The following is a 23,064-nucleotide window of genomic DNA, read 5'->3' on the forward strand; positions in this document are numbered from 1 at the left end:
ATTTATGAAGAGTGAGCATGTAACACATTGAATTAAATGTGAAACACTGACGTATGAAGATGATAATACACTGTCAATAAATAAGATTAAGAAGGAGTAAGTTTTGCAAGAAAATACTATGCAAGTCTTTATTAAAAATTTCACATTTATTTCAGTGTTTCATTGTAATTACTTTTAGAGAAATTTTATGAGTGAAAATTGTTGCACACCAAATTTTTTTTCAGGTGCTATTTTTAGTTCCAATAATTTCTTATTTATTTTTACGATGGTTATTTACAACACTGTGACAAGTAAAATAAAAAATAAATAAAATAATCAAATTTTTTAAATAAACAAATAAAATGATTTGTATTTAAATTAGCATAAAATGTTTTTCTTGTGATTTTGGGGTTAAATTTGACCCAGGCATGCTCTTTACATGAGATTTATTTAGTTCCCATCTCTGTGGTCCCAAACATCCAAGTGAAATGCATTAAGGGTCATCTTACAACTTAAGAAAAAATTACGTTTGCATGATTAAAATCTATCTTAATATTACACAGACTAAAGGGGTTATCTGGTCTCACAGACTCAAAACACCAGGGATACTTTAAAATAGCCAAAGGAAAACAGCCTGGTATCTTTCCAACGTGTTAATCTGAACATTAAAAACATTTCCTGGTGTCCATGTTTTTCAAACAGCTATCAATCAGACAGACATTCTAGTAAAGTGCAAGACTGAGTGAAAAATCCATCACATTGTCCAATATTCATAAAGCATTTCAGAGAGGATATGTTGGCTTCTCAATGACAGACTGAACACAATACTCTAAAATGCTTCAGGAATATGCACCTGATCCCAGAGGCCAACGGGTTAGTTTCATCTGTTAAGATACATGAAATTCATTGAAACATCTGAAGTTAAAGGAACAATCCAGCCAAAATGAAGTGTCATAATTTACTTATTATTTAAAGGGATAGTCCACCCAAAAATGTAAATTCCAAACCACTTTGACTTTCATTCATCTGTGGAACACAAAATAATATGTTTTGAAGAATGTTCCATTCTTATTGACTTCCAAAAAAGACAATGGAAGTCAATGGGAACCGAAGCTCTTTGGCGCCCAGCATTTCTTAAAATATCTTCTTTTGTGTTACAATGGAAGTCAATGGGAATCAAAACCATTTAGTTCCAAACATTCTTCCACAGAAGAAAGCCATCGCTTTTCGATTTCCATTGAATCTTTTGTCCTTCAATGGAAAATCTATGGGAATCAATTATGTTTATTTCCAGCATTCTACAAGATATCTTCTATTGTGTTACAATGGAAGTCAATGGGAACCAAAATGATTTAGTTACCAACAGTCTTCAAAATATCTTCGTTTTGGGTTCAATGGAAACCAAAACGGTAGAGAACATATTGTTGAAAGAAAGAAAGTCCTATGTTTTGGTTCCCATTGACTTCCATTGTATGGACAAAAAAAAAAAAACAATAGAAGTCCATTGGAACCAACATTCTACAAAATGTATTCTTTTATGTTCCACACAAGAAATGTTTGGTTCCCATTGACTTCTATTGTTTTTTTGTCCATACAATGGAAGTCCATGGGAACCAGAACTATTTATTTCCCAACATTCTACAAAATGAATTATTTTATGTTCCACAAAGAAAGTATTGGTTCCAATTGGCTTCCATTAAATGTTTTGTCCAAATTATGAAAGTCAATGAGAACCAAAATGGTTTAGTTACCAATATTCTTCAAAATATCTTCTTTTGTGTTCCAAAGGAAGTCAGTGGGAACCAAATCAGTTTGCCTGACAACTTTAGCAGAAGACAAAGACAAGAGGGTGAATAAACGATGACAGAAATGTCATTTCAGGCTGAACTGTTCCTTTAAGACTGCAGACCATGTGAACATAAGCAATGTGAAAGCACTTCCAGTCTAAGTCACTAAACACTTTCAACAATTTTCTCTCGCATACAAACACAACTTTCACAACTGCTTTGCATGAGGGGCTTGGTGAGAAGCTCAATACAGAGGTTACCAACATGAAGGATGGTGATCTCAATCACTGGCTGTTTAGTGTGCATTGAGAAAAAGGGAAGTGCTCAATCTGCCGGCACCAGGTCTTTATGGTGTCTCATAATGTGCTGGTTTTTCTCTGAAGGTCTCCGGAAGCCCTTCGAACAGTACTCACAGCGGTGAGGATAGTCCTTAGTATGGATGGAAATAACGTGTCTTTTGAAGCCAGACGCGTCTCCTGTGCTGTAGTCGCAATACTGACACTGATACACCCTCCTTTCTCGTGGACCCTTCGAACCACCGGCTTTCTTTACAGCGGGTGCTGCTAACTGCGCCGCACCTATAGTCCTCTTGGGGGTGGGCTTTTCTGTGGGAGGGGCTTGTGGTGGCGACGCCTGTATGGGCGGAGTCGGCGACTGTGCCTGCTGTTGCTGCTCCTTAGTGTGAACAGACAAGATATGGCGGCTGAGAACGAACGGGTCTGCGATCTTGAAGTTGCAGTGGCGGCATTGGTGCAGTTTTTTGGCTTTATGCAACGCCGAGTGTTTCTTAAGCTCGGACGGCCGGTGGAAGCCTTTCCCGCAGACGGTGCATTTATGCGGGTAGTCTTTAGTGTGCACGGAAATGACGTGCCGTTTAAGGTCGCTCGAGTTGGAGCTGCGATGGTCGCAGTGACTGCACTGGTGTCCCCGAGCGTCCTCATGTGTGGATGCATGCTGAGTCAGCTCGTCCTCCTCACTGAAGGTTTGGCCGCAGCGCTCGCAGTGGAAAGGCAGCTCGCGACTGTGCTTAGTCTTCACGTGCGTCTTCAGATTGGACGAGTCGGCCGATTTGTAATCGCAGTACATGCACGAGTACGGCTTCTCGCCGGTGTGCGTGCGCATGTGTTTCTTTAGCTCCGACGGATGGCGGAAACCCTTGCCGCATTCCACGCAAATGTGCGGAAAGCTCTTACTGTGCACGGCCAGCAGGTGGCGATTGAGCAGCCCTTGCTCGGCAGTCTCATAATCGCAAAACTTGCATTTGTGCGTCTTGGTCGCAGCGGCGGGAGAAAGAGGCGACGAGATGGCCGTGGGTGATTTCTGCTCCTGTTGGTGGTGCTGGAGACGGTGCGAGAACAGCGCCGCCTGCTGGTGGAACTCCTTACCGCAGGACTCGCATTCGAACGGCACTTTGTTGCTGAGCGCGTGCACCTCCATGTGGTTGTGCAGGCTGGCCTTTTTGTTGGTGGTGAAGTCGCAGTCCGTGCACTGGTACTTTTTGCGACTCAACAAGTCTTGGTGGTGGTTGCGAGTGTGGCGCTTAAGGAATCCGCGGGATTTGAATTTCTTACCGCACAGCATGCAGGGGTAGACGGTCAGAGGCTGTCCGTATGGACCGATGATGATCGCTGATGAGAAATGAGAGAAGACCGAAAAGGAGAGTGAGAGGATAAAAGAGAACCAGTTTTGATGCCAATAGCCGATATAAAGCATATGTATGAAATAGGGCTGGACAATAATGCAAAATCAATATGTATCGCGATATAATTTTTTTCCAATTACGGTGATATGAATTCTTTTCTGCTCACCAAGGCTGCATTTATTTGATCCAAAGTACAGCAAAAACTGTAAAATTTGAAATATTTTTACTATTTAAAATTGCTTTCTATTTGAATAGATTTAAAAATAAATTTACTGCTGTGATGCAAAGCTGTATTTGCAGCATCATTACTCCACTCCTCAGTGTCACATGATCCTTCAGAGATCGTTCTGATATGATGATTTGTTGATTATTAATATTTATAACAGTTGAGTAAATTTTTTTCAGGATTCTTTGATGAATAGAAATATCCAAAGATCAGCATTTATCTGAAATGAAAAGCTTTTGTAACAATACACTACTCCATTCAAAAGCATCATCGGAATTAATCGTATTGACCGGACTGAAATTGAGAAATTTATGATTTAAAAATATTTCTAGTGTCAAGAAGCTGATAATCAACAAATGCGTGGACTAATCTATTTAAAAAAAACAATTCTATCTCCATACATATGAAATATTAGTGTTAAATAAAACTATTATAAAAAAATTTTAATTGATAAAAATTTTATAAAATAAGATATTAGATAGTTGGCAAGGTAACAATTATAACTTTCACTTAATTTAAATTGACAAACACCTAAATAACTGTCTGGAAATAAATAAACGAAAACGGAACTAAATAAAAAAAAGAGAACAAAATCATAGAGAAATAAATAAATAAATAGAAATATACAAAAAAAATAAAATTAAAATCAAAATTAAAATTAAATTAAATAGTAAAAAAAAGAGAGAGAAGATAAAAAAACACTGATATAATGTAGAAACAATCTGGCTTTTTTAAACTAAACAATTAAAACATTTTTGTTTAAAGAAATAATGATGAAACCAAACAAAATAGTAGATGAATACAAGAAATATGAATTAAAAAGTAACAGTTAAATTAATTAAAACAAATTAAACAAATTAAAAATAAAAGCATAAAAAATGTATACTACTAAAATAATACAATTCAAATACAAGGCAAATGAGAGATTCAAAACTAATGAAGTTTAAATTGAAATGTCAATTTAAAATGTACTAATTAATAAATATTTTGTTTTCTACATCAAGGTAAAAATGTATAATTTAGCATATTACAAAAATTACATTGCTTGAATGGTTAACTTTTTTCTTTCTTCGTTTTGATTTCACTTGATCGTCTGAAACGGTCCTGCAGCGTGATGCATAAAACCACAAACATCCTACATAACCTGCAATTTTCTGTAAAGTTCAGCACTTTCAAAGCAATTCCACAAAACCTGATTTATTGATCATGTAGTGAGAGCTGAGCGTGCTGGTACCTGTCTGGACCTGTCGGGGTTCAGCTCGTCTCTTGTTCTTGCCGTGTTGCCGGGTGAGTTTGTCCAGTGCATCTGACTCGTCAATGTGCAGTAATGCGCTCGCTGCTCCATTACGGTTCTCACAGCCTTCATCTGCACCTGCTTCCCAAACACACACGAGCAGATTAACAACCATTTATCATTAGAAGAAACAAAACCACAACTTCATTGTACTTTGAAACGCTCATATCAGTCAACCTCTATCATTGAACATGCAAGCACAGTAAGTCATATTGTTCCCTAAGGATTATATCCATAAATAAACAGAAAAACACTCAAGATCAGTCTTTTAGTCTGCATTGTTTTCTACTGATTCGCAAACAAAACTTCACTAAACATTATTTGTAGCACCTAACATCCGAAAATCACGATTAACAAACTTTGTGCTTTGTTACTTTTGATAAGAAACAAATCAATTTTCAAATCAAGAAATTCAAGTAAATGCCATTTTCACAATCTTTAATTTGGCTCTATTTTCAAAGAACTGAAATAATATTGTTTTTATAAATTTCTAAGTAACTTTTTTAAGTAAGTGTTTAATTCATATTTTCGAAATGTGTTTTTTTTTTTTTTTTTTAATTTCGGCTTTTTTTATTGTGTCTATCTATCTTTTTTTTTTTTTTTTTTAGTTTAACTAAGTTGTACTGACGTAGTCTTTTGTCTATATGTACTAAAATTAATAAAAACGATATAAAAAAAAAGAAAAACAATTTATATATATATATTTTTTTTTTTTTTTTCTCAATGTCTATATTGTTTTTAATGGACTAAAACAATGCTAAAATAAAAAAAAATAAAAACACAAAATACCGGACAAAAATATTTTTAGAAAAATTGTACACATTTTAAAATGTCTAAAAAAATGTTTCAGTTTCAATTATTTTATTACATCAAGTTAAACTATATTAAAAGAAGTGAAACAAAAACTACTAAAAACGACAAACACACAATCAAATAAAACTGTAAAATTAAAGTGAAAACAATATATATATATATATATATATATATATATATAAAAATTCAGATACCAAAAAAAATTAAATAAAACCCACACTGATTTTTAAAATCAAATCGATCTCAGAATTGAATCAAAAGCTTGTGAATCAAAATCGACTCATGAAATACCCAGCGCTGCATTTCATAACGCTTGCCTTGTATGCATGCAGCGTGTTCTTCGTAATTAACCGACTCTATTAAGGCTGCTGTTATACTACATGATCAGGGTTTGTAGTGTCAGTAAAGTGCAGCCTCCTGACCATATGCAGCGGCCCACGCGACGGGCATGAAGTCCTTGCTGAGGGCCGTGCTGTCATACGGTCTGTCGTGAGGAACCGGCTCCTCTCCTCCCACCACCACCTCCATGTACACCTCGTCCGAGAGCTTAGAGCCGCCTGCACACACAACACGGGAACTACACTTCACCAGCGGACGAGCATCTCGAACACTACATCCTGACTCTCGGTGCTTCATATCACAGTGCATCAGCTCTGAAAACATCTCATCTCTGACAATAATAACTGCATTTTCAAAACTGGAACCGAAGGTGTCAGACATTCAGAAACACATCCTCCTCAAAGTCTGCAATGGTTATTATGACGCAGGTTTGACATGTTCCCAAAAAAAAGTGACATAATTTGACATTTGTAGCACAGAAAGAACAAAGTGCTTTAAGCAAAACTAAATGGCTATTTGAGCTTTTGCAGCCGAAATCAAGCAAACATGTTTACTGTAAAATTACTTCATATCACATTAATGCTATACATCACACTATATTAATTTCTGATGAAAAAAAAAAAAAAAATTAATAATAATAATAATAATTATATATATTTTTTTATTATTATTATTTTATTTTTTTTCATCAGAAATTAATAGTGTGATGTATAGCATTAATATATCAAATGAAATTAAACAATATTTAATATAAAATATTAAACAAAACAGTTTTTAATTTAAAACAGTATATATTAAATAAATCTGTATTTAATATAAAATATACTGTAAATTAAATAAAAATATTAAATATAAATTATTACATATTCAACTATATTTAACTATTATATATTAAATAATCGTGCTATATTAGTGTGAATCTCTTTATATCGCATGAATGCTAAACATCATAATATAGTTATGATGGAAACTTAAAACATTACGTACAATTTTATATATTAAAATAAAACCGTATTTAATATAAAATATTATATATTAAATAAAATCATATTTAATGTAAAATACATATTTAATCAAATAAAACACTAATTAATATAGAACAATATATATTTTAATGAAACTGTATTTAATAGGAAATATTACATATTAAAGTCATATTATTATTAAATAATCTTGCTATTTTTGGACAATCCAGTGAATGAAATACTTTTCAAATTAATTATTATATATTTTCTGTTTTCATTTTAGTAATTTTTTGTTGTATAATTTTATCAGTTGCATGAGTTTTTAAGTCTATTTAATTCTTATTCATTTTTATTTCAATTTTACTTTTAGCAATTTTAGTATTTCAACACGTTTTCTTTTACATATTTCATTTTCAGTTAACATTATTTCAACAAACAATATTTTTTTGTATTTTTAGGTTTACTTCACGATAACAACACAGCTTCACGTTATGAAACACTTCGGCTCAGAACTAAAGACTCAAAACTAATATACTACAAAACCCATTGTTATTTCATCATACAGTTTGATGTGAGCTAATTAGTTTTATGTTATATTGATGTGGCATTGATTTTGCTCAGCAACAACAAATCTATGCCACATTTCTATAGTTGCATGGCGAAGAAAAACCTTTGTTGCCACCAATACTGCATTTATTGCTTCAAAACACAGTAAAATCTGTACAATTGTAAAAATGTAATTTATTCCTGTGATGCACAGCTGTATTTTCAGCATCATTACTCCAGGTTTCAGTGTCACATGATCTTCAGAAATCATGAAAATATACTGATTTGCTGCTCAAGAAACATTTCTGATTACCATCAATGTTGAAAACATTGAAAACGTGTTTCTCACCATCAGTCTGTGTGTGATGAGCGTCTCCCACAGACATGTAGACCATCTTCTCTCGGAGCGGACGAACCACAGGCTCAGCCAGATCCACCGGCTCTCCTACACACAGATACAGCACTAAACACGGGGGGATAAGGACCACGTCCTCATCGCATGCTCTTAAACAACAGACGGCATCAGCAATGACTAGAAGGATGTTTTCACCTGCCCTGGCCACATTTTCACTCACCCTGGACCTAAAACTAGCTCTAATATGATGCACATTGGGATACAAATCTTTGCGATCATGATGCATCATAACTGAAGTTGTAACTGAAGAAAAACCCCATTAGGATCGCCAGAGAACGTGAATCTGCAGTGTGTTTTAACTTCTCCATCACTGAACTGCTACTGTTGACTAAAACTATTAAAAATCAGAAAAATAGAAATAAACAATATACATAGTCAAACAAATTAGAAATGTTAAATAGGTTGAAGTACTAAAATTACTAAATCTAAGACAATGAAAAAAAAAGTATGTTTTTATATTAAAAAATAATAAAGACAAAAGCAAATTAACTAAACTAAATTCATTTTTGATGACAAACTGAAGATATAAAATAAAACAAAAATTTCATGAAAAACAAACATTTATGATGAAATACAAAAACTAAAACGACACGAATATTTAAAAAAAGAATAATATAATTTTATATAACATTATACAAACTAGTAATAAAGACAAAAGCACATAACTATAAACAAATTTGTTTTACAACAAACTGAGAATATAAATAAAACAAACATTACATGAAAAAACCATTTAAGATGAAATACTACAATAACAAACGACACGAATATTTAAAAAAAGAATAATATAATATTATATAAAATTATAAAAACTAGTAACAAAGACAAAAGCACATAACTATAAACTAAATTCATTTTTAACGACAAACTGAAGATATAAAAAACAAACATTTAAGATGAAATACTAAAATTACTAAAACTAAAATAATAATAATAAAAACGCAAAATAGAAAAAAAACGAATAATATAGTAAAATGTATTCTATTACAATTTTTTATATAAAAAACTAAATAGAAACTAAAAACACACAAATAAAAGCTGATTCAAGATACTCTAAATACTATAACTGGACAGGAATAAAGGCTGAAGTCTGTCGTTCACTCACCGAGGTCGTCTTCTCCAGAGTCTGCTTTAAAGATGTAAACTTTAATGACTTCCTGTCCGTCCTCGTCCTTCTCCACTTCCTGGTCATCTATCGCCCCCTCGACGGTCACCTCGTCTCCGTCTCCAGACACCATCTTCCCCGCCTCGTCCACTACACCGGGAACAACACACTGCAGCATTATGAACCGATTATATTATGATGATGATGATAAAGACAAACGAGACAAAACAAAATTCATGATGGAATTTTAACAAAAACTAAATACTTATTAAATATTAATTATATTTATATTGTATATTAAAACAAAATACTACTTATTATTAAAAATATATATAATAAATAATCATGTGTTAATGTCTATTTTATGACAATTCAGTCCAGTTTGAAAATGTAGTCCAAACTATTGTAGTAGTAAAACTAAATGTAGTAGAAACAAATGAATGAATAACTGAATAAACAAACAAACAAACAAACAACTGATTAAATAAATGAACTGGCAAATAAGTGAGCAAAAAAATAAATAAAAAAGGACAAAAGCACATAATTTATATCTTTCTTTTAATTAAAAACTGAATGTATAAGATTTTAAAAACTAAAATGAAACAAACATTAGATGAAAAAATGTAAAAAATAAAACAAATGAAAACCAGTAATGTAGCTAACTGAAATAAGTTTAGATTGAGGTATTACAATTAGTACAACTAAAAATGAAATAAAGCTAATAAAATAAAAAAACATATATATACATATATATATATATAAAATTGTATTTAGATTATATTATATTGTAAAAAGTAATAACAATGACAAAAGCACAAGTAAAACTAATTTAAATCAAAAACTGAAATAAATCAAATTAATTAATTAATAAAAACTTGAATGAAAATTAGAAATATAGCTTTGGCAACTGAAATGAGTTTTGGTAGAGGTACTATGGAAATAAAAGGAAATAAAATCAAATAAAGCTAAACAAACAAAATATATATATATATATATATGTTTTTTTTTTTCTTTGTGTGTGTCTATGTGAAGATGTAAAAAAAAATTAAAGAACCAGATGAAAAACATGGAAAATAAATTTCATGAAAATTAGAAATGTAGCCTTGCCAAACGAACTGGAATGAGTTTACACTGAATTACTCCAATGACTCGACCTGAAATAGTAGTACAATGAAACAAACGATCAACAGATCGAATGAAGCGACAGAGTGAGTGCATGAGTGGTGAGTTACAGGAGATCATGAGGTAATCTCCGCAGCCGTCCGAGTCGTGCTCAGCATCCCTCCCCTCCGTCACCAGAACATCCTCCGTCATCTCTGCCATGGCAACACCATCCTCCTCTTCCTCCAGTGACATCACACAGGTCTCCACAGCAACACCCTCGTCATCGTCACAGTGCACGTACTCGGCGACCACATCCTCCACTGCGTCCTGGATGACGAGCTCGTCGGAGGAGAAGCCCTGGACGGAGGCGGCCTGGCCCTCCACCTCTGACACCAGCACCGTCTCCTGCAGCTCCACCACGTACTCCTCCTCCCCCCCAGCTCCGCCTTCATCTGTGACAACACACACACCTAAAGCTGAGCTGAGTCTGAGCGCTCGCCTGCAGGTCATAATCATATATCTGTATAGATATATTCTGTATCATATCGGCTTTGTGACACTGTAATACAACACTAAATCATACATCATGATGATATATTATAATTATTATTATTCATAATGATATAGATTATATATACACACACACAAACATATTTATGCATTACATGTTTTTTTTTCTATTTATATGCATTACATTTGTTATTACATAAAGCTTATTTCGAATTATAATTTATTATGATTATATTATAAAAATATATATTTTCATGCAAAAACATTTTTTTTATATTTCGTTGCATATTTTGGCATTTTATATATTTTTAATGTTAATAATAATAATAATAATGATTATTATGCGTAATTAAATATATACTAAATGAGTAAAAAAAAATTTTATTATAATTATATAAATGTTTACATTTAAATGACACATAATAACATTACATTTACATTTTTTTTATTATAATTAAATTATTTTATATATACAAATTGTTTTTTTTGTGTAGTTCGTTGCGGTATTTAATATATTTTTAATTGTTTTATATATATATATAACTTTTATAATTCTATATTTTTCATAATTACATCATTTTTATTATGTAAAAGTATTTTTTATTATTACGTATTATAAAGAAACGTTCTAAATTTAATAATTTTTTTATTGTGTGTTGCAGCATTTACTAAATTTGCAATTTTAATAATATTTGTATTTAATTATAAATAAATATCAGATATAAAACATGTCATACAATACATAAATTTATATGTTCATAATTACATTTCGTTTAGTTATATAAAAGTGCATTATACATTTGTATTACATGAAAAAGTATCTTATTTATAATAATTCTATATTATTAAAAACTATACCTTTATTTAAATTGATAATCTATTCATATCCACATGTCTTATATGCCCATATATGTATATGCTAGTGTAAATATAAGTAAACAAAATACAATGTTTTAATACAAAAATACAAATGTAAACGTTACATTTTTTTATCTTCTGCGGTCAAACACACAGTTTTTTGTACTGTTTCTTAGAACAAGAATAACACAACACAGTATTAAGTGTGACAGACAAATGATTGAGCAAACATCATGGTATCTTTCCTACCTGAGCCATGCAGAATAATCTTTGGCTCTTGGGAACGCAGAGCAAGCCTTGTCACCTCCTCATTCATCGTCTTTATTCTTCATTGGCCACGGCACAACTAACACAGCAACACAAACCATTAATCTGGAATGTCTGCCACAGACGAAAAGAGTTAAATAACCATTCACAGCAGAAGTAATACCTCATTAAAAAGTAAATATAGAATAAAGCTCTCATAGCTTTAGGACAAGTGGGGATCATAACAATGTGACAGGCTTCCAGAACTAGGCTAGTTGTCAATGTAAACATGCAATAGGTTTGAATTACATATAAATGAATATGCATGCAAACAGAGAAATATGAAAGCAGATAGACAGGCTACTAATAAATGTGAACAGATTACTGACGGAGGTGAATGTCCCTTTAATGTGCAAATGACTGCGACAAGAAGAGCGACGTGAATTTAAACATGAGCACCAATAATTGGTAGTGCATTTTATAAAATGATGCAATGCATCTTTAAACCCGAACGCATAACGCATTAAATGCTTCGTGCACGCCAGGAAACAGTCGAAGCTTCATGCATTCGAGAAGAATGTGTGCAGCAGCAAGCAGTAGCAGCGCGCGCCGAAGCTTCCCACCCCCTGAGCGCTTAAGGTTTCCTCGCATTTCAGCACCTGAAACCGGACATAAACATGGCGTCTTGTGACCATAATTTCCCCCCTTGCACTGAAAACAAAACCAGCCTGCACGCCATTTTGAGCCATTAAATATCCCGCGTTTTATTCACACGCACGAATGCATGCATGCGAGTACGCGCACTTTGCTTTGAAACCCGGTTGTTCTCGCGCTCCTGCACGAGCATTTAAACGATAACCCACCCCCGGTGCACAAGGCCTGATCGCGGCCTGCGTAAGGCCCGGGGCCCGGCGGCCAATCCGAGGCCTCTCGTCTTCTCTCCAGCCGCAACACAATGCAACAAAACGTGCAAAAACCGCGCGTTAAGCTGGCGTGGCGTGGCGTGGCGTGGCGTGAAACCCTCACGGTCCGATTCGTCGCCATCGGCGCACCTACCATAGATCAGCGCGCGGGGCGGCCTCCAGATTTTCCCCGGGCAGGCAGGCCGTCGGATTCCCCCAGACTCGGGCAGGGCTGGAGCGGGAGTTAGCGGGCGCTGGGCGGGCCGCAGTGCGCAGGGAGGGCGGAGCTCCGCAGACACACACTGCGCAGAGCCGCAGGAGCACGCGGAAGAACAACATTCACCCGGAGAAAGCGAAGCTAAACTACGAGCTGCTGCGCTAACGATCGAGCCTGATGCCTAATGCATATGCATGGTTTTAGTTCGCTGTTAAACCCACGTATTAATATCAACGATTAATGTTTTTCATAGTTTTGGCCCTTGAAAGCGCCCACTGGTCGGGTCATCCCATGCACAGTATATTCATATTCACACACATCACGAGTCTTAATATATTAGATCAAAATATTAAGCACACAAATTTGGAAGACCATCACCAAATCATATCAGTTTATGTCAGACATTTTCCCTATCTTTAATCTCAAATCAAAATATTTTTAGTGAAGGGTATTATTTTAAATAAAATACATGCAGGAGGCTTTTTGTTTCATGTTTAAGATTATTTTCGATCATGCATGCATTAGAGTTACAAAAAATGAGAGCTGTTTGTTTATATCATAGTTTAAACTTCACTTACTATAAATATGTATGTTTTTATTGTTTTGGTCCTTAAAAACACCCACTGGATGGTCATCCCATGCACAGCATTTTCATGACCACACTATGAGTCTTAATAAATTAGATCAAATATTAAGAGCACAAATCACTATATCAAAACCAAAAGTCTGGCAATTATGAAATATCAGTTTTTTTTCAGGCATTTTTATCAACCTCTAGTCCCAAAACAAAATATTTTTATATTGAGAGAAAAGTGATAAAAGGGTATTATTATTATAGAATATAGTGAGAAAATTGTATTATTTTAAGTTTTAAATAGTGGATGCATGTGCATGTGGTGTATTCTTTATTTTCATGAGAATTACACAATTTGTTTTAAAATTTGTATACTGCACAATACATTTGATTCTTGGATGGATGTCTTTGGAGAGTGAGATAAAGCAAGTGCCCAAATGTTCAAAAACCGTCACTATATGTTGTTTATCAACATCACATTAACCCAGAACTGTAACACAAACCTAAAGCAAGTTCAATCTGTGGTTATAATATTCTGCAAACACTGCCAAAAAATAAATAAATAAATTCTCAATTGACAATTCTCTGAATAAATGCACTAGTCTTGTAGTATATACTGTGTTTCTCCATTTACATGAACTCAGGTATTTCAACAGCATCTATTTCCAGTAGGTTTTGACCAGTTGCAAAGGTAACATTTAAAATTTTCAATTAAAATAACTCAGAATATTGCACTAGAAACTCAGAATATTGTGTTTACTAGAAACAAAATCAAAGCTAAATCAGTGCATCCACTAGTACACAATGTTATTTCTCCATCTAAATGAACGCAGGTGTTTCCACAGCATCTGTGCTCAGTTTCTCAGACTCAGATGAGTTTGCATCATATACTCTTCAGTTTCTGTAACTGATGATAGACCTGTCTTGATATAAATAATAATAATAATAAATAAATCTGGCCAAAATATATTTTAAATGTATTCTAAATATATAGTGTAAAGAGTAAAGCTCAATGCAATATATTTGTACAAATTAAAATATATTTAGTTTGAACTTGCATATACTAAAATATATAAAATACTGTATAAAATATATAATAATTGATCATAATAAACATATTTTTATGAATATCAAAATATTCTATTTTTCATTGGGAACATTGTTCTTAGCTGATATTTGTTGTAACAATTGTGGAAAAACTTGTCTATGTGTGAAGGCATTTTCTTGGATTTAAATATATTTGATAAAAATTTATATATATAGATGATAGATATAGAGAGATAGAGAGAGAGAGAGAGAGAGAGAGAGAGAGAGAGAATATTAAATATATTTTAACATATTTTAATAAATATTTTTATGTTATGGGTTGGATTACATTGTACAAGAAAATACTTTCTGTTTTTCTACTTCTATATGTCATGTTTAATTCAATGTATTAATTTTTTTTATTGTATATATATATATATATATATATATATATAATTATATATATATATAATTATTTTTTTAAGTAACTGTGTTTAGTGGTTTTAATTTTATTCATCTATAATAACCCTGCTACAAATAAAAAAAATAACTGAATACGCATAAAATATGGTTGTCTTATGGGCTGGAGTACATTGTAGAAGCAAATATCCTTATATTTATTTGTTACCCCTCCATCCTAGAACATTCCTGCATCTCACTCAATCCTATTCCATTATCATTTATAGCACAATTGTTTATACACTTATTTATTTGCCAATTTGTAATTCTTCCGTAATTTTTTTTTTTTTTTTTTTTTTTTTTTTCTGTGTGTTGTTGTGTGTCTGTTTACTGGAAGCTTATGTCACTAAAACAAATTCCTTGTATGCGCAAGCATACTTGGCAATAAAGCTCTTTCTGATTCTGATTCTGATTCTGAAATACTTTCCGTTTTTCTTTTCTACAAAATGTCATGTTTAATTCAATGTATTAATTCTTTGTGAAATGTACTAGGAATTAATCAAATAAAATCACTGAATACACAGATTGCATCAAAATGTAATATAAATAAATACATTTCTATCCTATTCCTATTTTTTTATATTCAAAATGAATGTACATTTTAAATATTGCAATGTTTATGGATTACGCCCTTGTACTGTAGAACTGTTATATTATATTATATTATATTATATTATATTATATTATATTATATTATATTATATTATATTATATTTTTATGGAATACATTTTAACAACCTGTAAAAAAAAGTAAATTTTACGGGAGTATAGTGCGCTTGATGAACTCTAGATGGCGCTCATCGGATGAAAGTCTAATCGCAGTCACTCAATCGGACAGAAGAAGAAGAAGAAGAAGAAGACCGGACCATGTACTGTTACTGGACCAGGTGAGCTTAAGAACCTTCAGTTCAGTTCGTGTTCTTGACTCTGTTCCTCCTGCTGACACACGGATAAAGTCTTTTATAAACATGTACAAGGGTTTCAGTTCGGCCGATGTTGTTCTAAAGATTACTATATATTTTTTGAGCATTAAAGAGGCGTTTGAGGACACTACAGAAGAGATAAAGCACAAACTTTATGTTCCTTGTTGAAAAGCTTTTATTGACTTTGCCATTGTCTGTGCTGCAAATACCAGATGAAATCAAAGTTTATAAGTCGACTGATACTAACCTTACATTTTATATTATTTCGGCTATAAATATATAAAATATACGCGATTATTAAAATACTGAAAAGTTAAAACAGTTAAGAAAAATGACATTAAACAATGTTATAACACTTAGTGCTCTTTTTTTATTATTTATATACATTATACATATTTATATACTATTAGCTTTTATTTTTATATTGTCTGTTTTCATTTTAGTTTTATTTTATCATTTTACTTCTGTCAGTTTATTATTATTATTAGTTTTGTTTATAAAACAACTTCTCTTCTCGTTTTAGTGATTTTAGTACTTTTCAGTTAGTTTAATCTTTTAGTTTTAAGATTTTCATCTCATATTTAATACTTTAGCTAATTTCAATGATGAAAAAACTAATTTAGGCACTAACTGGTACATGACTGAATCTAACATAATTACATAGCTTAACTTTATACTAAAAATCTATAAATTGCAAAGTTATCAATTTCTCATTTGCAAATAGAAGTAAATATCAGTGAAATCAAAGGGCAAGAAAAAGAGGATCAAAACAGAGTTATGTAACCAGTTCGAGTGTCTTCAACCCTTGACCTCAATATTGGCAATATTTTCAAAATGATTTGACCTCCAGTTCAGAGAGACTGAGAGACCTTGAATGTCCTCAAAACAGCGGTTTGAGTAAATAGTTATTCTTGATTAGACTAGAAACATTCAGCATGTGTTGACAGTGAGCACAAACCGGAATGTCTTGACCAAATATGGGCATAGTAGGTCAGGAAGTTCCGTCTGACCGGTTCATTCATGCTCTCTGTGTTCATGTGATGGCGCTGCAGCTGCTCTGATAGGTCTCTGGGACTCTGGGATTGATCTGAGCCAAAACGACAAAACGATGCATTTTTCATCAAGGCAAGCGAAAAAAAAAGATCTAATTTAATGAGAATCACCATAATGGATGATAATTAATAACTGAAGCAGATTTCATACTCTATTATGAAAAATCTATGGAATAATATTTATCAAAAATAATATCATATAACTTTTTTTCATATTAGAAATGATGTAATCTTGCCTTGTGCAGCAACAGAAAAGAATATGCTCCAATATAAAACATACATGATTAGAATACTGAAAAATGCAAATTATGATATTTATGAGATTATGATAATTATGAGATTTTATTAAACAGTATTATTAATTAAGTATTAAAGTAAATACTTTATTAATAAATTGACAATATATATATATATATATATATATATATATATATATATATATATTCATGAAAATAATGTCAAGATGCATAACATCATATAATATTTTTAATCGTTTATTTATTGATTTATCAACCCACCATTTTCTTAACATTTTCTTTTTATTATTATTAATATTAATTTGGGATGAAATGTGATGCAGACATGCTCTTATATATATATATATATATATATATATATATATAATTCTGCCGAGCGAAACAGATCTGTATTACATTTGAGTGTTTAACATTAAACTCAAAAGTTGAATTACAAATTAGAAAAAATTCAAAAGTTAAATATCCAAATGCATTACAGGAGTGAGAGAAAAGATGCTTATTTGTCCTGAACATAAAATGTCAAAATGCAACAAATTTTAATAGTCCTATTTTTTCTTTGGGCTTCAGGGTGAAATGTGTTCAGCTGAGTCTGAATGATCTGTCATTTCAATCTGTTTACAAGCAAGAGTTTAACTCAGGGTTCAAAAGCTTAAGTGCAAAATCATGCATTTATGTATATTAGTTTGCAAAATTGTCATGTTTGATTTTAGGGACATTTTTTGTTAGATTTTTTTACAAAAACCAATGTTAGTCGCCATTATATGTGCAATGTATAGTCTGAGTCAGAATTCAGTAACTGAATTTCTTTAGTCAGTAATTTGTTTTATTTTTTTATTACTTTATTTGAATATTTATATTTAGCTGTTATTTATTCTTATTCCAGTTTTAGTTAGTTTATGTTATTTCAGCAACATCTTTAAGGATTTTTAAGGCCTGAAAAAAAAAAATTAGAAACACTGACGTTTTGACATGAAAACATGAAAATATCTGCTTTTTTTATCTAGAGCTTTTTTCTTATTTTCTTATTTATTATTTATACACTATTATAGTATTTAATCATTTTTAAAATAGTTAAATATTTCTGTATTTAAAATGTTTTGTTTTAAAATTTTGTGTTTTTTATTATTATTATTATTTATTTATTTTTTATTTCAATTTTAGTAATTTATTCTAATTTCATCTACTTTTTTTAAGTTTATCTAATATTTATATTTCATAGTTTATATATGTATATATATAGAATCTTTATTAGTTTTAGATTTAATAGTTTGTTAACCATAACAACAATGATGTTTTTCCATCAACAGACAATGTTCTCTTGAGACGTTCTGCTTTTAACATGCATGAATCTGTTCAGATAGACCTGTAATGGCATGGTGTCTGAACGAAAAGAGTGTCCAACAACAACACAAAGTGAAAAAATGATCTCATGCAATATCATAATGCCAGAGAGCATGTCAGAGCGCTGCAGACAACACTTTACAGCAGCTGATAAAGCGTTTGACACACTGCCAGTCAGTCTCTCTGTCCTGCAGCGCTTTATTTGACATAACCCACATGAGAAGGCAGGACACACTGACCCACATCTGAAAGCAGAACACAGCCTTCAAAATAAAAACAAGAAGAGAAATTCTGCAGAATGCCGTGAAATATGTCGAGCTCTGCCTTACATGGTGTGAGTCTGAACAATTGCATACAGAAGCAGTGTTCGAAACTGTTTGAAAACAGTCGATATTATTGCAATCCCATTTTGCTGAGACTAAAGTCACAGACATCACACATTCAATCTTTAAAGATGTGGGAGAGAAGCAGGTGAAACATTCATGTGATTAGCTGAAAACATAATGCAACAAGACAATATTTAACAAACGAGCACAGCGTTATTTTAGTGTTAGGTCCAAACTATTACAGTATTAATATTTTGAATTATAAAAAATGTTAATTTAAGGTCGCTGTGCTTTTGTAATTTTGTTATTATTAGTATTCATTGTATTAGTTTTAGTTTAATATGTTTCACAATTAATTAATTATTTCTTTAAATTTTAGTACTTATTTCAATCATTCATTTATTCAATTTAATTCAACATTTATTTGTTTAGTATTATATATATATATATATATATATATATATAATAACAACAAATATATTTTTTGTTTTGGGGAAAAAAATAACAACTGGTATTCAATAACAAACGTGAAATCTCCAGATATTTATGTGGAGCTTTGCAGTTGCAGATTTAACATGTTCTCCTGTTTTTATAATATTATATAATCATTTTATTTGTATTTATTTACTAGGTGTCCTTTGTTTGCTCAAATACTTCACTTTTATTTGCATATTCTACAGATTCTGCTTTATGTCAGATTATACTGTATTGTATTCTATCTGATTGCAAAGATATAGACTGTTATATCTTTTGTGTGTCATGCATTATGTGTTTATGGCTACTGATAAAGATTTGCCAAGGAGGTGCATTCATCAAAAATCAAAAAACCTTATGTTATGAAGTACACGAATAAACCTTTGGTCTCTGTAGAAGTTCACAAAAGATTCAGAGAAATAGTTCAGCCAAAAATGAGATTTTCAGACCTTCCTGACTTCCTTAAAGTGCTGCTTTGGTTTGCGTCATGTTTTTCCACAGTCACATAGATCTAGGTCTTTGCTTGCCATTCAGCATTTTACAGTGATTCACAGAAGGTTAGTTATGTGATGCCTTTTTTTAGATTCAGAAAGTAACATTGTAAAGAGTACCATTGATTGTTTTATATTGTATCTCAGGGCGTCTATGGGACGGTGAAGCCCAAGGTTGACAGCACTGTACAGTTCAGGCAAAGTAAGCAAACGCTCGCTGACACACAAACACAGATAAAACAGGCCTTCTTAAGGGACTTTTTCAATGAAATGACAAAGTGAATCTTTGCACACTCATCTAGACAGTCATGCCTACTTGAAGAACCCTCCGCCTGAGTTTGACCCCAGAGCCGGAGTCATTGGATTTGCCGGGATCCTGGGCCTTTTCCTCGGAAGAGGTAGTGAAAGCTTTAACGATAGCATTGGATCCTGTGTTTTATTGAAGACACCAAATACACTGCAAAAATATTTTAATCCTCAATTTTGTCTTGTGTTCTACTATCAATATCTAAACATCGAATATCTACAAGACATTTACTTGCGATGCAAAATTACTTAAGATATTATATATAAGGCAATGTTTGCTTAAAAGTTTTTTACACTACCATTCAAAATTGGGGGGGGGGGGGCAGTAAGATTTTTTTAATGTTTTTGAAAGCAGTCTCATCAGCTCACCAAGGCTGCTTTTATTTGATCAAACATACAGTAAAATTGTAAAATATTATTACCATTTAAAATCACTGTTTCCTATTTGAATATATTACGAAATGTAATTTATTCCTGTGATCAAAGCTGTATTTTCAGCATCATTCCTCCAGTCTTCAGTGTCACATGATATACTGCTTTGCTGCTCAAGAAACATTTCTGATTATCATCAATGTTGAAAACAGTTGTGCTGCCGGATATTTTTGTGAAAATGGAGATACATGTTTGTTTTCAGGAATCTTTGTTGAATAGACAGTTCAAAAGAACAGCATTCATATTTGTAACAAAAGTCTTTACTGTCACTCTTGATCAATTGAATGTGTCCTATTGAAAATAAAACTTTCGAATCAAACTTTTGAGTCATTTTTAGGGTTATTTTATAATTTCAAGGCTCCAGGCTGAAGAAAGTGATCTATCCGACTGGTCTAATGGCTGTGTCTGCATCAATGTATTATCCTCAAGAGGCCGTGACCATCGCAAAGGTACGAGTGTCTTATGTTTATTGGCTGTAGGGTTGTGAGATGTTATCATGATAAAAACAGCAGATGAAACTCATTGCTAACCACACAAAGAGAAACTGCTTCAACACCGTTTGTCTGTTTTGATTGTGACCACCAATGTAGATTTGCAGTGGCTACCTCTCGCCTCACACCCTGTCAACACACAAACCAGTGTTTTCAGATCAAAATCTCTCTCAAGGGCCGTTTCAGAGCTGCATGTCCCCATCCTGTCAGATATGCTGATGGAAATGTCCTGAAAGATCAGCAGGGTCACTGATTAAAGAGCAAAATTAGGTTGATTCACACTCGGTTTGAACCAAAGTTCAAATTCAAGCTGTCAAGGTTAAGCGAAATCATAGGCCAGTTTGTAAGTGACTTATAAATTGAGGATTTTGCATTATTATAATAGATAATATATTGTTGCCCATGTGTTGCCATTAAAAAAACACACACTGAACCACACTCAGGGCTGCACTGAAGACGACATTCTCCTATACAGTGTTTTTCAGTGATTGAAGTCATTGATTTTGAGTGACAGTGTTATTATCAATGCTGTATGGGCATATAGGCAGAGACAAATCATATGCAACAGTGAAATCACTAACAGGACTCCCTTAATTTCTGCATTTTTCAGCATTTAAATACAGTATTTTATTGTCATTAAGCAAAAAGTGACTTTCTTCCTCGATATTTGGTATTTACAAGTAGAAATATCTAAACATTCTTAAATAAAGACACATTTACTTTAGTGAAATAGCATGGTATCCATCCATCCCTCCAAAATATAATAAAATAATTCAGTGGCGTCAATTTAAAGGGAAAAAGTTTACATACCCAGTGACAGATTTTTTATATTTTATTATTATGATTTTTATTATTGTTGTTCGAGAATGAATGCACTTGATTATGATAAAGTTTCAGAAAATATTATATAATAATGTTTTAATTTACAAACACACACACAAAGTAAAAATAAAAATCCATTAAAATATATTTTGACTTTTTTAGGCTTATATAACTGCATGCAAAACGGCATATATTATTAGTTTAGCTCATCCTTTTCATAAGATTATGAACAGGATGATTATGCACTGATAAAACACATTTAGCAGCAAATTGAAATAATATTTTTACTGGCAATGCATCACATTTAAAATCAAATTTCCAAATGCTATAAGCAGTTGTGTAGCCCACCAATAACACAAATGCATTCAGCATTAAAAATGAATCTACTTCTAAAATGTGTGTGTGTGTGTATGTGTCCCGTTTGATTGAAGTGACCCTTATAATCTTCACGGAACACAGGAGACACAGTATATGACTGGGCACTTCAGGCTTATGTTGCTGTGGAGAAACTCATCAAAGGCAAACCTGCCTCATAGAAAGTGAGTTTGGCTCTACTCACACAGACTTTTACTTTCATGCATTTACATTGCATTCAAGGTTTACATTCTTTGCATTTCCTAGGAATCAAACCAACCGCCTCTACCGTTTGACCTATACAGATAGCATTTGAGCAGTGCAAATATTGGGTTTGGAAACAGCCTGAGCCCTTTATGTTTTGTGTTTTAACAGGATTGAGCAGAAAAGAGTTCCAGCAGGGGGACCAAATATCAAAGATCATAAAAATCACGGAGACACAACAGAGCACAATCTACAAACATTACTATAGTCACATCAATCCTTTCCCAACTCTGTTTACATTGCACTAAGATTTTCTTTTTTCACTAAAACCTGTTAGATCGCTATACAATTGCCCGAATACCTTTTTCGGTAAATGTTGTACACTAAAATGCATTGATGCATTTGTCAGAATTATTTTTTTTTTTTTTCGTGGATGAAGTCAGTTCTCCTCACGTTCACACAGGTGTCGAGAATCACATCAACTAGCAACATCATCCAATAACAAACACATTATATGCTTAAGTTGTTTTGTTGAAATCTTTATTTAAAATAAATGCTAAGTTTAAAATTTTGCCATTCAGAAA

General features: G+C 32.5%; 2 protein-coding genes across 4 annotated transcripts; one reads left to right on the top strand and one right to left on the bottom strand.

The window, feature by feature from the left end:
* Positions 1-1,786: 1,786 nt before the first annotated feature.
* On the bottom strand, positions 1,787-13,113 carry LOC132140059 (zinc finger Y-chromosomal protein 1-like). 3 transcript variants are annotated; one of them, XM_059548844.1, is made up of 8 exons: positions 12,886-13,113; positions 11,833-11,929; positions 10,344-10,685; positions 9,112-9,261; positions 7,941-8,036; positions 6,164-6,298; positions 4,869-5,006; positions 1,787-3,394 (listed from the first exon to the last, which is right to left on the bottom strand). In XM_059548844.1, exons 2-8 carry the CDS (start codon positions 11,897-11,899, stop codon positions 2,091-2,093), a joined length of 2,232 nt encoding a protein of 743 aa, XP_059404827.1. In that variant the 5' UTR covers positions 11,900-11,929; positions 12,886-13,113; the 3' UTR covers positions 1,787-2,090. The 3 variants fall into 3 exon arrangements, with proteins under 3 accessions (XP_059404827.1, XP_059404828.1, XP_059404829.1); XM_059548845.1 differs by having other exon boundaries at positions 11,833-11,964; XM_059548846.1 differs by having other exon boundaries at positions 10,344-10,667; positions 12,886-13,111.
* Positions 13,114-18,681: 5,568 nt separating this feature from the next.
* On the top strand, positions 18,682-22,458 carry LOC132135996 (MICOS complex subunit MIC26-like). Its single transcript, XM_059547214.1, has 5 exons — positions 18,682-18,753; positions 20,019-20,073; positions 20,174-20,269; positions 20,967-21,058; positions 22,366-22,458. The coding sequence occupies exons 1-5, from the start codon at positions 18,682-18,684 to the stop codon at positions 22,456-22,458; spliced, it is 408 nt and encodes a 135-aa protein (XP_059403197.1).
* Positions 22,459-23,064: the final 606 nt, after the last annotated feature.

This window comes from Carassius carassius, chromosome 4 (assembly GCF_963082965.1).
Source record: "Carassius carassius chromosome 4, fCarCar2.1, whole genome shotgun sequence".
Lineage (NCBI taxonomy): Eukaryota > Metazoa > Chordata > Actinopteri > Cypriniformes > Cyprinidae > Carassius > Carassius carassius.

Excerpts from the sequence above, each read along its gene's own strand:
- LOC132140059 (XM_059548844.1), bottom strand. The coding sequence starts at position 11,899 with ATGAATGAGGAGGTGACAAGGCTTGCTCTGCGTTCCCAAGAGCCAAAG. Across the intron at positions 8,037-9,111 it reads CTCTGGAGAAGACGACCTCG|GAGAGCCGGTGGATCTGGCT; the intron begins GTGAGTGAACGA and ends ATCTGTGTGTAG. Across the intron at positions 3,395-4,868 it reads ACCCCGACAGGTCCAGACAG|CGATCATCATCGGTCCATAC; the intron begins GTACCAGCACGC and ends ATTTCTCATCAG.
- LOC132135996 (XM_059547214.1), top strand. The coding sequence starts at position 18,682 with ATGCCAGAGAGCATGTCAGAGCGCTGCAGACAACACTTTACAGCAGCT. Across the intron at positions 18,754-20,018 it reads AAGCGTTTGACACACTGCCA|GGCGTCTATGGGACGGTGAA; the intron begins GTCAGTCTCTCT and ends ATTGTATCTCAG. Across the intron at positions 20,074-20,173 it reads CACTGTACAGTTCAGGCAAA|ACAGTCATGCCTACTTGAAG; the intron begins GTAAGCAAACGC and ends ACACTCATCTAG.